At 39.8% G+C, this 12,284-nt stretch overlaps 1 protein-coding gene across 3 annotated transcripts in view; it reads left to right on the top strand.

The window, feature by feature from the left end:
* The window catches only part of LOC140542097 (probable E3 ubiquitin-protein ligase HECTD4), an 87,827-nt gene that overhangs the window by 27,478 nt on the left and 48,065 nt on the right, over positions 1–12,284 (top strand). For all 3 annotated transcript variants that reach the window (XM_072664932.1, XM_072664933.1, XM_072664934.1), the window contains exons 23-32: positions 307–411; positions 4,502–4,665; positions 4,822–5,067; positions 5,813–6,005; positions 6,260–6,364; positions 6,465–6,553; positions 6,939–7,105; positions 10,315–10,450; positions 10,673–10,817; positions 11,717–11,883. In XM_072664932.1, the coding sequence (XP_072521033.1) occupies positions 307–411; positions 4,502–4,665; positions 4,822–5,067; positions 5,813–6,005; positions 6,260–6,364; positions 6,465–6,553; positions 6,939–7,105; positions 10,315–10,450; positions 10,673–10,817; positions 11,717–11,883 (1,517 nt within the window). The remainder of the gene's footprint in view (positions 1–306; positions 412–4,501; positions 4,666–4,821; positions 5,068–5,812; positions 6,006–6,259; positions 6,365–6,464; positions 6,554–6,938; positions 7,106–10,314; positions 10,451–10,672; positions 10,818–11,716; positions 11,884–12,284) is intronic.

A 12,284-nucleotide genomic window follows, 5' to 3' on the forward strand; every position in this document is an offset into this window, starting at 1 on the left:
TGTTGTTGTTGTTGTTGTTTACATCATCTGTTATAAGGTTAAAACAAGCTTAACGTTGGCGAAAGCAGACTCATTCAGTCTAAGGAATTCGGTTTGGATTAGTAACATAAAGTTCAAATTCCAGTTATAATAATATACGGTAATATCTTACGTAGCAAGGCAATGCTTACAAATCTAAATATAAGCAGGTTGGAAATGACTGAATGAAATGAAACTGCATAACATTTGTAGAGAAAAAAAGAGTAGGTTGCTGCAGAGGTTGTATTTATTGCACATTAAAATTACATTGTCTTTTTTTTTTCTTAGGTGGAGGGAGATACTGTGACGTTCTCTTTTGAAATGAGAAGTGGCCGTGAACACAACACTCCAGACAAAGCCATGTGGGGTTTTTCCTGCACTGTCCGAGCACAGGCAAGTTCTGTTCAAGTATTTTGTTAAACTTCTACCATCAGGCAACACCCAGAGGTGTTTGAAATGTATATAGAGTGTATCACAAAAGTGAGTACCCCCCTCACATGGGACAACACTGACAAAATGACACTTTGACACAATGAAAAGTAGTCTGTTTGCAGATTATATAAAAGTGTACATTTATTCTTCCCTCAAAATAACTCAATATACAGCCATTAATGTCTAAACCAGCGGCAACGAAAGTGAGTACACCCCTAAGAGACTACACCCCTAAATGTCCAAATTGAGCACTGCTTGTCATTTGCTCCTCCAAAATGTCATGTGACTCGTTAGTGTTACTAGGTCTCAGGTGTGGAACTCTGAGGATCTTAAAAGACAAATTGTTGCACTACATGAAGATGGCCAAGGCTACAACAGTGCAGTGCACAGTGGCCAAGATCATCCAGCGTTTTAAAAGAGCAGGGTCCACTCAGAACAGACCTCGCGTTGGTCGTCCAAAGAAACTAAGTGCACATGCTCAGCGTCACATCCAAATGCTATCTTTGAAAGATAGGCGCAGAAGTGCTGTCAGCATTGCTGCAGAGATTGAAGAGGGGGGGGGGTCAGCCTGTCAGTGCTTAGACCATACACCGCATGAGCGCAGCATGTGTTGGGGAGTTACATTTCATTGAGGGACACGTGAACTCCAATCTGTACTGTGAATTACTGAAGCAGAGCATGATCCCCTCCCTCCAGAAACTGGGCACTGGTCACAGGGCAGTGTTTCAGCATGATAATGACCCCAAACACACCTCTAAGACGACCACTGCTTTATTGAAAAGGCTGAGGGTAAAGGTGATGGACTGGCCAAGCATATCTCCAGACCTAAATGTAAGAGAACATCTTTGGGGCATCCTCAAGCGGAAGGTGGAGGAGCGAAAAGTCCCAAATATCTCCGTGATGTCGTCATGGAGGAGTGGACAAGCATTCCAGTGGCAACCTGTGAAGCTCTGGTAAACTCCATGCCCAGGAGAGTGAAGGCAGTTCTGGAAAATAATGGGGGCCACACAAAATATTGACACTTCACTTCACTTTCACTAAGGGGTGTACTCACTTTTGCTTTTTGCTGGTGGCTTAGACATTAATGGCTGTATATTTTCTTTTAAGGGAAGAATACATTTACACTGTTATATAAGCTGCACACAGACTACTTTTCATTGTGTCAAAGTGTCATTTTGTCAGTGTTGTCCCATGAAATGATATACTTAAATATCTGCCGAAGGGGAGGTGTGAGGGGTGTACTCACTTTTGTGATACACGGTGTGTGTATATGTGTGTGTGTGTATGTATGTATGTATATACAGTCATGCCCGAAAGTATTCATACCCCTGTCAAAGTTTGACTTAAATTTACTTTTATTTAACCAGAAATTACATTTTTGCCTGGAAACGACACAGGCATCTCCCAGGAGATAACACGATGATGTACAAGAGGCATCATTGTGGGAAAAAGTATTTCTCAGCTTTTATACACATTTGAACAAAAAGTGGCATGTCCAAAATTATTCATACCCTTCTCAATAATTAATAGAAAAGCCTTTATTGGCTATTACAGCAATCAAACGCTTCCTGTAATTGCTGACCAGCTTTTTGCATGTCTCCACTGGTATTTTTGCCCATTCATCTTTAGTGATGAGCTCCAACTCTTTGAGGTTCGAGGGTCTCCTTGCCATCACCCTGATCCTTAGCTCCCTCCACAGATTCTCAATTGGATTCAAGTCAGGACTCTGGCTGGGCCACTGCAAAACATTAATGTTTTTGTCTGCTAACCATTTCTTCACCACTTTGGCTGTGTGTTTTGGGTCGTTGTCGTGCTGAAATGTCCACCGGTTCCCAAGGCCAAGTTTTTCTGCAGACTGCCTGATGTTGTTGTTGAGAATCTTGATGCATTGCTCTTTTTTCATGATGCCATTTACTGCGATCAAGTTCCCTGGTCCATTGGCTGAAAAACACCCCCAAAACATTAGGTTCCCACCACCATGTTTGACAGTGGGGATGGTGTTCTTAGGGTTGAAGGCTTCTCCTTTTTCACGCCAAATGGTGCACACATCATTGTGGCCAAACAATTCAATTTTTGTTTCATCTGACCATAAAACAGAACACCAGAAGTCTTCTTCTTTGTCCAGATGAGCATTTGCAAAGGTCAAGCGGGCTTTTGTGTGCCTTTTCTGGAGAAGTGGTGTCCTCCTTGGCCTGCGTCCGTGGAACCCAGCAGTGTGCAGTGTCCGTTGAACTGTCTGCCTTGAGATGTCGCCACCAGCAGAGTCCAGATTCACCAGGATGGCCTTGGTGGTGATCCTTGGATTTTTCTTCACCTCTCTCTATTCTCCTGGCCAGCACAGGTGTCACTTTTGGCTTCCGACCACATCTTCTGAGATTTTCCACAGTGCGGAACTTCTTGTATTTTTTAATAATACTTTGCACTGTAGCCACTGGAACTTGAAAACATTTTGATATGGCTTTATAGCCCTTTCCTGACTTGTGAGCGGCCACAATGCACAGCCGCAGGTCCTTAGTGAGCTCCTTTGTCTTAGCCATGACTGTCCACAAACCAACTGCAGAGAGCTGCTGTTTTTCTCCTGTTGAGTTGATTAAAACAGCTGTTCCCAATGAATCAGGGTAATTAGGATGCTTTAAAACAGCTTGGACTATTTGGAATGGTATAGAACTTTGGATTTTCCCATATACTGTGACAGTTTTCAAAGGGTATGAATAATTTTGGACATGCCACTTTTTGTTCAAATGTGTATAAAAGCTGAGAAATACTTTTTCCCACAATGATGCCTCTTGTACATCATCGTGTTATCTCCTGGGAGATGCCTGTGTCGTTTCAAGGCAAAAATATAACTTCTGGTTAAATAAAAGTAAATTTAAGTCAAACTTTGCCAGGGGTATGAATACTTTCGGGCATGACTGTATATATATATATATATATATATATATATATATATATATATATATATATATATATATATATATATATATATATATATATATATATAATGCATAATTGTGCAAGTTATAAAAAGTGCAAGGCCTGTAATTGACATTATAGGTAGGCAATTACAGTTACGTAGGCAACTATGAGAGACAAAATGAGAAAAAAAAATCTGAAAATCACATTGTCTGATTTCTAAAGAATTTATTTGCAAACCACCGTTGCTGGTATGTTGGCCCATTCCTCCATGCAGATCTCCTCTAGAGCAGTGATGTTTTGGGGCTGTCGGCGGGCAACACAGACTTTCAACTCCCTCCAAAGGTTTTCTATGGGGTTGAGATCTGGAGACTGGCTAGGCCACTCCAGGACCTTGAAATGCTTCTTATGAAGCCACTCCTTTGTTGCCCTGGCAGTGTGCTTGGGATCATTGTCGTGCTGAAAGATCCAGCCAAACAGTTCTACTTTGGTTTCATCTGACCATAAGACATTCTCCCAATACTCTTCCGGAACATCCAAATGCTCTCTAGCAAACTTCAGACGCGCCCCGGATATGTACTGGCTTAAGGGGAACACAAGTTTTTTTTTTTCTGCAGTACCTTTACTACACTACATTTACATTTACAAAAATTATTCACACTGTTCGAGAAACTGAGCAAAAACAATTGCCTAAAATAACAATAAATAAAATTCAAATAATTTCCAATAATTGGAGAATATTTAGAGAATTTTTATTTATTTAATAGAAATGATTTCTCTGGGAGAGCTCGCCCTCAGTTTCGTCCCAGTATAAAGTAAGGATTGAAGAAAAACTTAACTTAATTTTTTCATTTGTTGTGAGCATTACCAAAACAGAACCCAGACTTGGGGTGCCAACAATTTTTATAAAACCTAAGGATCCCCAGATCACCACTCCAAGAGCACAGTGGGAATGAGAATGTTAATTTAGTTCACAAATGGTTCTTTTGAAGAAAACAAACCATCATATTACTGGTTAAAGTAGTATATTAATTTTGGTTCATTTTCTTGAAGGGTGCCAATAATTCTGGACTTAACTGTATGTGTTATATTTCTTCTCATAATTGTTTACTTTTTAAAATTCCTGTGTGTGTTTTAGGAGTCTTCAGAAGATGTTTCTGGTGGTCTACCATTTTTAGCTGACCTGGCTTTGGGCCTTTCAGTTCTGGCATGTTCCATGTTACGCATTCTTTACAATGGTCCCGATATCACACGAGAGGAAGAGGCTTGCCACGACCTTCTCTGCTCCAAACTCCTGCAGAGGTCTGGCGACTTGAGATTGAATTTGTTGCTGTATTTTAGCATATCAGAAATGTGTATTTTAAATGCTATTTAAAAAATATATATGTACTATGCCTTGTTTTCTTTTTTTTTCATTGGATTATTTGCTTTTCTTTCTTTTAAACCTCCTGCTGTCAGATGCCAGTGGCAGGTGGAAGCCAATGGTGCCATATCTCCTGCTCTTACCCCCTCTCCCTCTCCCCTTCCACTCACCATTGATGAGGACAGAGAGTTTACCTACCCCACAGATGCTCTCATGCCTCCACCAGGAATTATGTCTAGTGCCTGCTGTGATCTGCCACGTATCCGCCTGCCCCCAGGCATAATGGGCCGCTTGAGGGAGCTCTCTGGGAGAGCTCGCCCTCAGTTCCGTCCCAGTATAAAGTAAGGATAGAAGAAAGACATTTTAATTTTTTTCATTTTTCGTGAGCAACATTTAGCATTTTCACTCGAACTACCCTAAATGGACATATTGGGACACAGTATTGACTGTAAACATTCTAAACATTTCCTGTCAAATTTAACAAATCATTTATAAATAAGCATTACAAAAGATCAAACTGCAGATTTAAAAAGTAAGCAAATGTCTATGTTAATGTCTTGTTCACAAGCTATTTGTTAATGGGTGTTTGTGTTTAAGGATATAGGCGATTGAAAGTGTGGATTTCACAGGTACTTAGCCTGAAAATGAAAGAACGTGAAAGCGTGGTTAATTAAAACTTTGTTCTTCTCAAAAAGGATTAATGTGGGAACCAAGGCTTGCTGCTAACAATTTTCATAACACCTAAGGATCCCCAGGAGATCACTCCAAATTAAAGGGCAGCAGTCTGTGACTGAAGACTGTACATGTGATGGAGAAATGAACAGTGAATGGCAGGGGGTCTCAATAGCTCAGTGTGTAATGTGCCATGTGCTTGGGATTGAGGAGCATTTTTGATATTCAGCTGTTTTGGTATCATATCTAATTATTTTAGCCAAGATTATACTTAAGTGTATTTTTCAGTTAATCCCCATTCATTCACATGGTTAATTTTCCACCTTTGAAAATTCCCAGAATATCACAACCCTACATATGCCACACGTTTTACTTTTTGAATTTTGTTTCTCTATTTCTTTCTTCCTCTTTTAGAGAGGTAATCCGACCAGATGTGATGGAGGAGGTGATTGTGTCTTGTGTGATAAAGCACTTGGGTCTGATAGATGCATTGCAGTCTCTGGTAAATATCCAGTACAGAGAAGAGCATGGAGAAGAGCATGAGCTGCTGTGCAAGATCATGGCTGAAACCTTCAAAAAGGTCAATGCCATGGAGAGACAATTGCAGGTACACAGTGCATGTGTGTGTGTATCTTCCATTTGGCAGCACCTAGCTTGAGGTGTCTTTTAGGTTATAGTTTATACAAGCTAGCTAAGGATTTGTCCTGAGTAAACAGTGAAGCACTTTTGTAAGTTGCTTTGGATAAGAACATCTGCTAAATAAATGTAAATGTGTGTCAATATGTTAGGATAGCTGTATTCAGGAAGGATTTTATTGTGTAACCTCTGATTCTGTTTTATGGTGTGTTTGTGTGTATTAAGAGTGTGGCTGAGCTTGAACAGAAGTGGCAGAGTGAGGTGGAAGAAGCTCAACACGGCAAGCTAGAGAACAACACACCTTTTTTTTATGATTACCACTTTTTTGAGGTAAGTAGAGGTTGTTGTGTAGTTTTTCTCTGCAGGCAGTGTTTGGAATAATTTAAAAAAATATATATGATTGTGAAAAAATACATAATTTGTTTTACAGAGCAAAATGAAGGAGCTTGAACTTCTGTGTTCTTTAAAGGAGGTTCCTTTAGACTGGAGTGACCTAGAGAATGTAGTATTGGCATTAAGGTAAGCTTCAAACCTTTTAAATGAAGTATACCCCACCCTTTTTCTCTAGTGGGCCAACAAAATTGTCTTTGGTTTAGTTAACTTTGGTTAATTAACGTGATTAGAGGTTCTGACTGCATTAGAGAAGCTTCCTATTAGTAGTCCTGAGTTAAGATTTTTCACAATTGAATTTTACAACAAAGCAAATCCTTTGAGTTTGGTGCTCTCTTGAGATTCTATTAAAGTTAGGAAGCTTCTGTGATACAATTTTCTCATCTGGAGAGTCAGGCTGTTTCTGTTGTCCCCTGCATTCTTGTAATTGTTTTAATATTTAACCCAAATGTTTGTTTGTTTGTGTGTGTGTGTGTGTGTGTGTGTGTGTGTGTGTGTGTGTGTGTGTGTGTAGAGAGAAATTTTTTCAGGAGGTTAACTCCATTCAGCAGTCTAGAAGTGTCCCTCTGGCCAAAACCAAAGCCTTAGTGAAGAGCTTAATGAATCGGTCTGAGTTACTTCTACATGTTACCATTGCCCCACACTGCAGGAGCCTCACCACAACACCCACAAGCACACCAGGTAATTGATAACATCAGGCCCCTGCAACTCATCCAGAATGCAGCGGCACGGGTCATCTTCAATGTCCCTAAATTCAACCATGTCACTCCACTGCTGCGTTCTCTTCACTGGCTTCCTGTAGCTGCCCGCATCAGATTCAAAACCCTGACGCTGGCCTAGAAAGCCAAGAACGGTCCAGCCCCTCCGTACTTGATGGCAATGGTCAAAAGCCGATCCGCACCTAGAGCCCTTCGAGTTTCAAGTACGGCTCGGCTCGACCCGCCATCCCTCAAAATCCGCGGAAGACAAGCGTCCAGGCTTTTTTCTGTCCTGGCACCAAAGTGGTGGAACGAGCTTCCCCTGGGTGTCCGAACGGCTGAGTCGCACGCTGTCTTCAAACGCAGACTGAAGACCCACCTCTTCCGAGAGTACTTGGACGAATAGAGTACTATGGTCACCTTAGTGTGCTTAGTAATGTCTAAGCTTAGAGGTATCTTTTGAATTATTAGTCTATTCTAACTAGCTAAGGTTTTTCTTGGGTAAATAGCAAAGCACTTTGTAAGTCGCTCTGGATAAGAGCGTCTGCTAAATGCCATAAATGTAAATGTAAATAACATATAATTTATCCCCACCTTGGAGGTCTATTAAAACGTTGTGTTTATAAATCAAGCCTATGTCGTAAATGGGGAGGACATTCATCATAGTGATTGTCCATTTTACCAAAAAGGGGCACTGTGTAATTCTATAATTAGTAGTCCATCTGTCCATCTGTCATTCTTCCTGGTATTGGTGGATCAAACATAGTCATGCTTCTGGAATTTTTAAACACTTCAGCGTCCTGTCACCACTGATACTAGAGGATGAACAACACAAACTATGCAGCAACAGATGATCTTCTGTCTCTGACTTTAAATCTACAAGATGGACCAACTTGGTAGGATCACCTAATATTGTAGACAGTGAATGTACCACAGTGTTTAAAATCTGCAGCAGCAGTGCTGTGTCTTATCCACTTGTACCAGCACAACACACACTAACAGGACACCAACATGTCAGTGTCACTGCAGTGCCGAAAAGTGATCCACCACCCCAAAAATACCTGCTCCTTGGTGGTCATGTGGGGTTCTGACCATTTGAAGAACAGGGTGAAATGTCTTCAGAAAAACAAATGGACAAGCAAAGTTTGTGTTTGCGTTTTAAAACCTGCACTATATGGACAAGTATTAGGACACACCTTATCATTAAATGTAAGTGTTTCATTCAGTCCCATTGTGACAAATACATCAAGCACCTAGCCATGCAGTCTGCCTTCTAAAAAAGATCACTTAATTCCAGTGTGGTATTGTAATAGGATGCCAATTCATTATTATTGAAAAGTGGAAGTGTTTAGGAACCATATGAACTTACCCACAAAGTGGCAGATTACACAGAATTATAGAGTGGTGTCACAAAGTGCTGAGGTACATAGTGCAGAAAGTCATTAACGCTCTGTTGACTCAATAACTTGAGTTACAAACCTCCACTAGCATTAACATCAGCACAAAAAACTGTTGGCCAGGAGGTTCATGACATGGGTTTTCATGGGCATGCAGATGTATCTGGAGTATGTTACATGTCTGACTGCATTATATAGTTTGGCGGGGGAGAGATAATGCTATGGGGTTTCCTTTTCTGGAGTTGACCTAGGCTCCTTGGTTCCAGTCAGGGTTCATTATGGCACGGTTAGGTGAGTTTGGTGTGGAAGATTGGCCTGGCCCGCACAGAACCCTTGACACAGGATCTCTTCTGGGTTAATGGGCAAAACGTCCCACAGAAAGCCTTCCCAGAAGTGTAGAAGCTGTTATAACTGCAAAGGAGGTACTAACTCCATATTAATGCTTTATGCTATATGGATTTACAGTAGGACAAAGCTTGTGTAGGTGTCCCAATACTTTTGTCCATGTAGTGCATAATGGATCTCATGGCTAGGTTTTCTCAGTTTTTGACTCCCAATGCCTTAAATTAGTTTTAAACAAAGGTGTTCTTTAAAAAAGAAGTTCAAAATTCATGATGGTCTTTTCTATCCATTTTGTATTTGTATGGACAATTTAGGGGAGTATGTATTAAAAAAGGGGTTCACAAGGGTGAGATTGTGATCTTGTAGAATTTTAACCAAGCTGTCAGAGTTGGTTTAAACAAGAATTTTGAGCTAATAAATGATAAGTCTGAAATTCCCAATTGCTTTGTGTTCTACATGTACTTTAAAGGAGGTAGCCCTGTATAGCCAAGTCATTACATGCTGCAAGTGTAGGCTGAACGAGAGGTCAGGTGTACTACCTAGATGTTCCTGCACAGAAGTGAATGTTTGTTGTAGGAGTTGTTGGAGTAATAGAATGGTTTAATGTCTGTGTAATCAAATGGCATTCAGTTAACTGGAATTTTAGGCGGGTCTTTGCGTTCCTTTAGCACTCCATTTGTGTTAGCTTAGTACTCATCTTACTTTGCTCTTTCTCTGAGTATTTTTGGGTTCAGCTATGTATAGGACACTAAGCTAAAAAGGTCTTAAGCTTAAAAAAGGCCAGTTAATGCCTGTAGAAGTTATTGATCTTCTAGCAGAACTGTTCCATTACAAATTATACTCCTTAGTAAGTACTGGTTTTATCAACATGGCGGTCTCAAAACACTTAATGTTTACAGTTTTCTCTTAACAAGTACTTAATACTTGTTAGTACTAAAATTGGTGTAGTAGTGGGCAGTGGGTTTACGTAAGACTTACGTAAGGGAAATGTGTCTCCCCACCCAGTTTTCAACAATGATTAGAGAAATGATTTTTACTCAAAATCATTTCTGTAATCATCTTTGAAAACTGGCTACAGACGTTATCTGTGAGACTCCTAGTATAGTATAGTATAGGGCTCACCTCATCTGTGGGGAAAGAACTTACATGAGTGTATATGGAAGTTTAACATTTTTGCTTCAGTGGTGTGTTTTTACTATTTTCACAGCACCTAATGCCCTAATGCACATTGAATGAATCTACCCAGTGAATTAACCCAACCAAAATTAGCCTACTTTTGCTCATGTCACAGGAACAGACTAAGATTCCCAAAAGCATCTTAGCACATGTATGATTCATAAGGGAGGTTTTCTTGTGTAATAAAATGACTCAACTTTAAACATACTGAAGTCGTGCAATTTCTGATACATACACACATTTAGAGATGCATAATTTTTCTATTTTTTGCTTTCAGCCTGTAAATCGGTGTCGGACACCAAGAGCATGGTTCCTATGGTGAAGCAGCCAGTATTTCTGCGCAGTATGTCTGCTCCCTCTGACTTGGAAATGATTGCAAACCAAGACCTGGAGTTTACACATGGAGCTCAGAGGTGAGATACCTTTTCTTTACAATCTGCAGGAAAAGTATAGTGAAAGTCAAAAGTGAAGGCACAAATAATTAAATACATATCCTTGTAATGTGTGCATTGTTATTTGATGTTTACAAATGATTTATTCATGTGAATTTAAATAGATTTTTGGTATGACGACCTAAAGATAGAAATGCAGATGTCTTGGGGGGAAAAAATAGCACACTGTGCTCTATTGTATAGGAGACGTCATCACCCAACCAGCCACAGAAGCAGCTCATTTACATTGCTGCAGTCTCTGGCGATTGAAGACAGCAGAGACAAACCAACTTATAGTGTGCTACTGGGACAGCTCTTTGCCTTTATAGGCACTACTCCTGACCAGGCAGTGAGTATACGCATGTATGTTTTTGCTTAGACAGATTGAATATTCTAATATTTACCACAGGTATTTATAAAGTTCTGTTTTGATCTCTCAGAGTACTTATTGTGTTGGATTGAACTTTGATTGAGTGCTTTCACAAAGGTCAATTTTTCAGTCCAAACTGAAATGCCTATTGTTAGCACAGATTGCTGTATTTTGCTTGTGTGTAAATATATGAAACGCCTATAAACCAACATATGCCGATTATGGATCATGTACATAGAAAATGCACTTCTTTCCCTCAAAATTGACAAGGATCAGAAAAGGGTTAAATATTCCACATACCAATGTTTGAACAACTCATCAAAATGTTTTCATGTTACTCTGTCAAAATCAACTTTGTTATTCCTTCTCATCCTAGATGTGTTGAGAAAAGATTGAAATGTAGTTTTTGTTGTTGTTGTTTTCCCCCTCAGGTGCTATATATAACAACAAACATACTACATTTCTCAAAGAACAGCAGCAGAAAACAGTGCAAACTGACAATAAATTCAGATAATAACCTTCATTGTATAGTGTGCAATAATTGCATTAGGCCACTGACAGTAGTGACTAGATATTGGACGGGGGGCACGTTACATATGATTTTTAGTGCAATAATGATTAAAGATTGGTCAAACTGCAGATGTGTATGCAAATATACCATGTGGAGTGAGTAAAGTGTAATTTTCACATGTAACGTGGCCAGGTATTAGTCACTATAGATCAACAGAAATGGGAGATGTGGCCGTTGTGTGGTTGTTTCAATATTCATTGGAATAAACTGTGGCCGTTGTGTGGTTGTTTCAATATTCATTGGAATAAACTGTACATTAATATGAAAGAAATGCTACAAAACAGTAATAACCATGATCTTGATGTAGGTGTCCAGTAGTAGTTTTCTGGCAGCAGCTCAAACGCGCTGGAAAAGAGGCAGCACCAGGAAGCAAGCTCTGGTCCATATGAGAGAACTCCTCACCGCTGCTGTTCGAGTAGGGGGAGTAACTCATCTGGTGGGCCCAGTCACCATGGTGTTGCAGGGTGGACCCAGGTATATTTGATCCAAATACAAAGTTGCCAGTTTAAAGTTTAATCCTCTATTGTTAGACAAATGTTACAAATTGCAAGAATAAGTCAGACATAAGAGTTCCAGAGTGTTTGAATGAATAAACCTTTTGTGTGAAATTGAACCTGAGCTATTCTTGGGTCAAAAACATACTCAATGCAATGACCACGCTATTACAGAAAAGTTGTTTTGGCAGTGTCATTTTGACACTTAGATTGGAATATGATATTGTGTTAAAATGTTGTTACTTTTGAGTCTGGTTGTAGTATGGATGTAGAAAAATTTGTATTTTGAGGCCATCCAATGATGTCTTGGAGAAAAAAGGGGTTACAGGACAAAACGTTTCAACGATTTTGTGGCATACTTAATTTTTTAAAGCACTGGTC

Source organism: Salminus brasiliensis, chromosome 20, assembly GCF_030463535.1.
Source record: "Salminus brasiliensis chromosome 20, fSalBra1.hap2, whole genome shotgun sequence".
Taxonomy (NCBI): domain Eukaryota; kingdom Metazoa; phylum Chordata; class Actinopteri; order Characiformes; family Bryconidae; genus Salminus; species Salminus brasiliensis.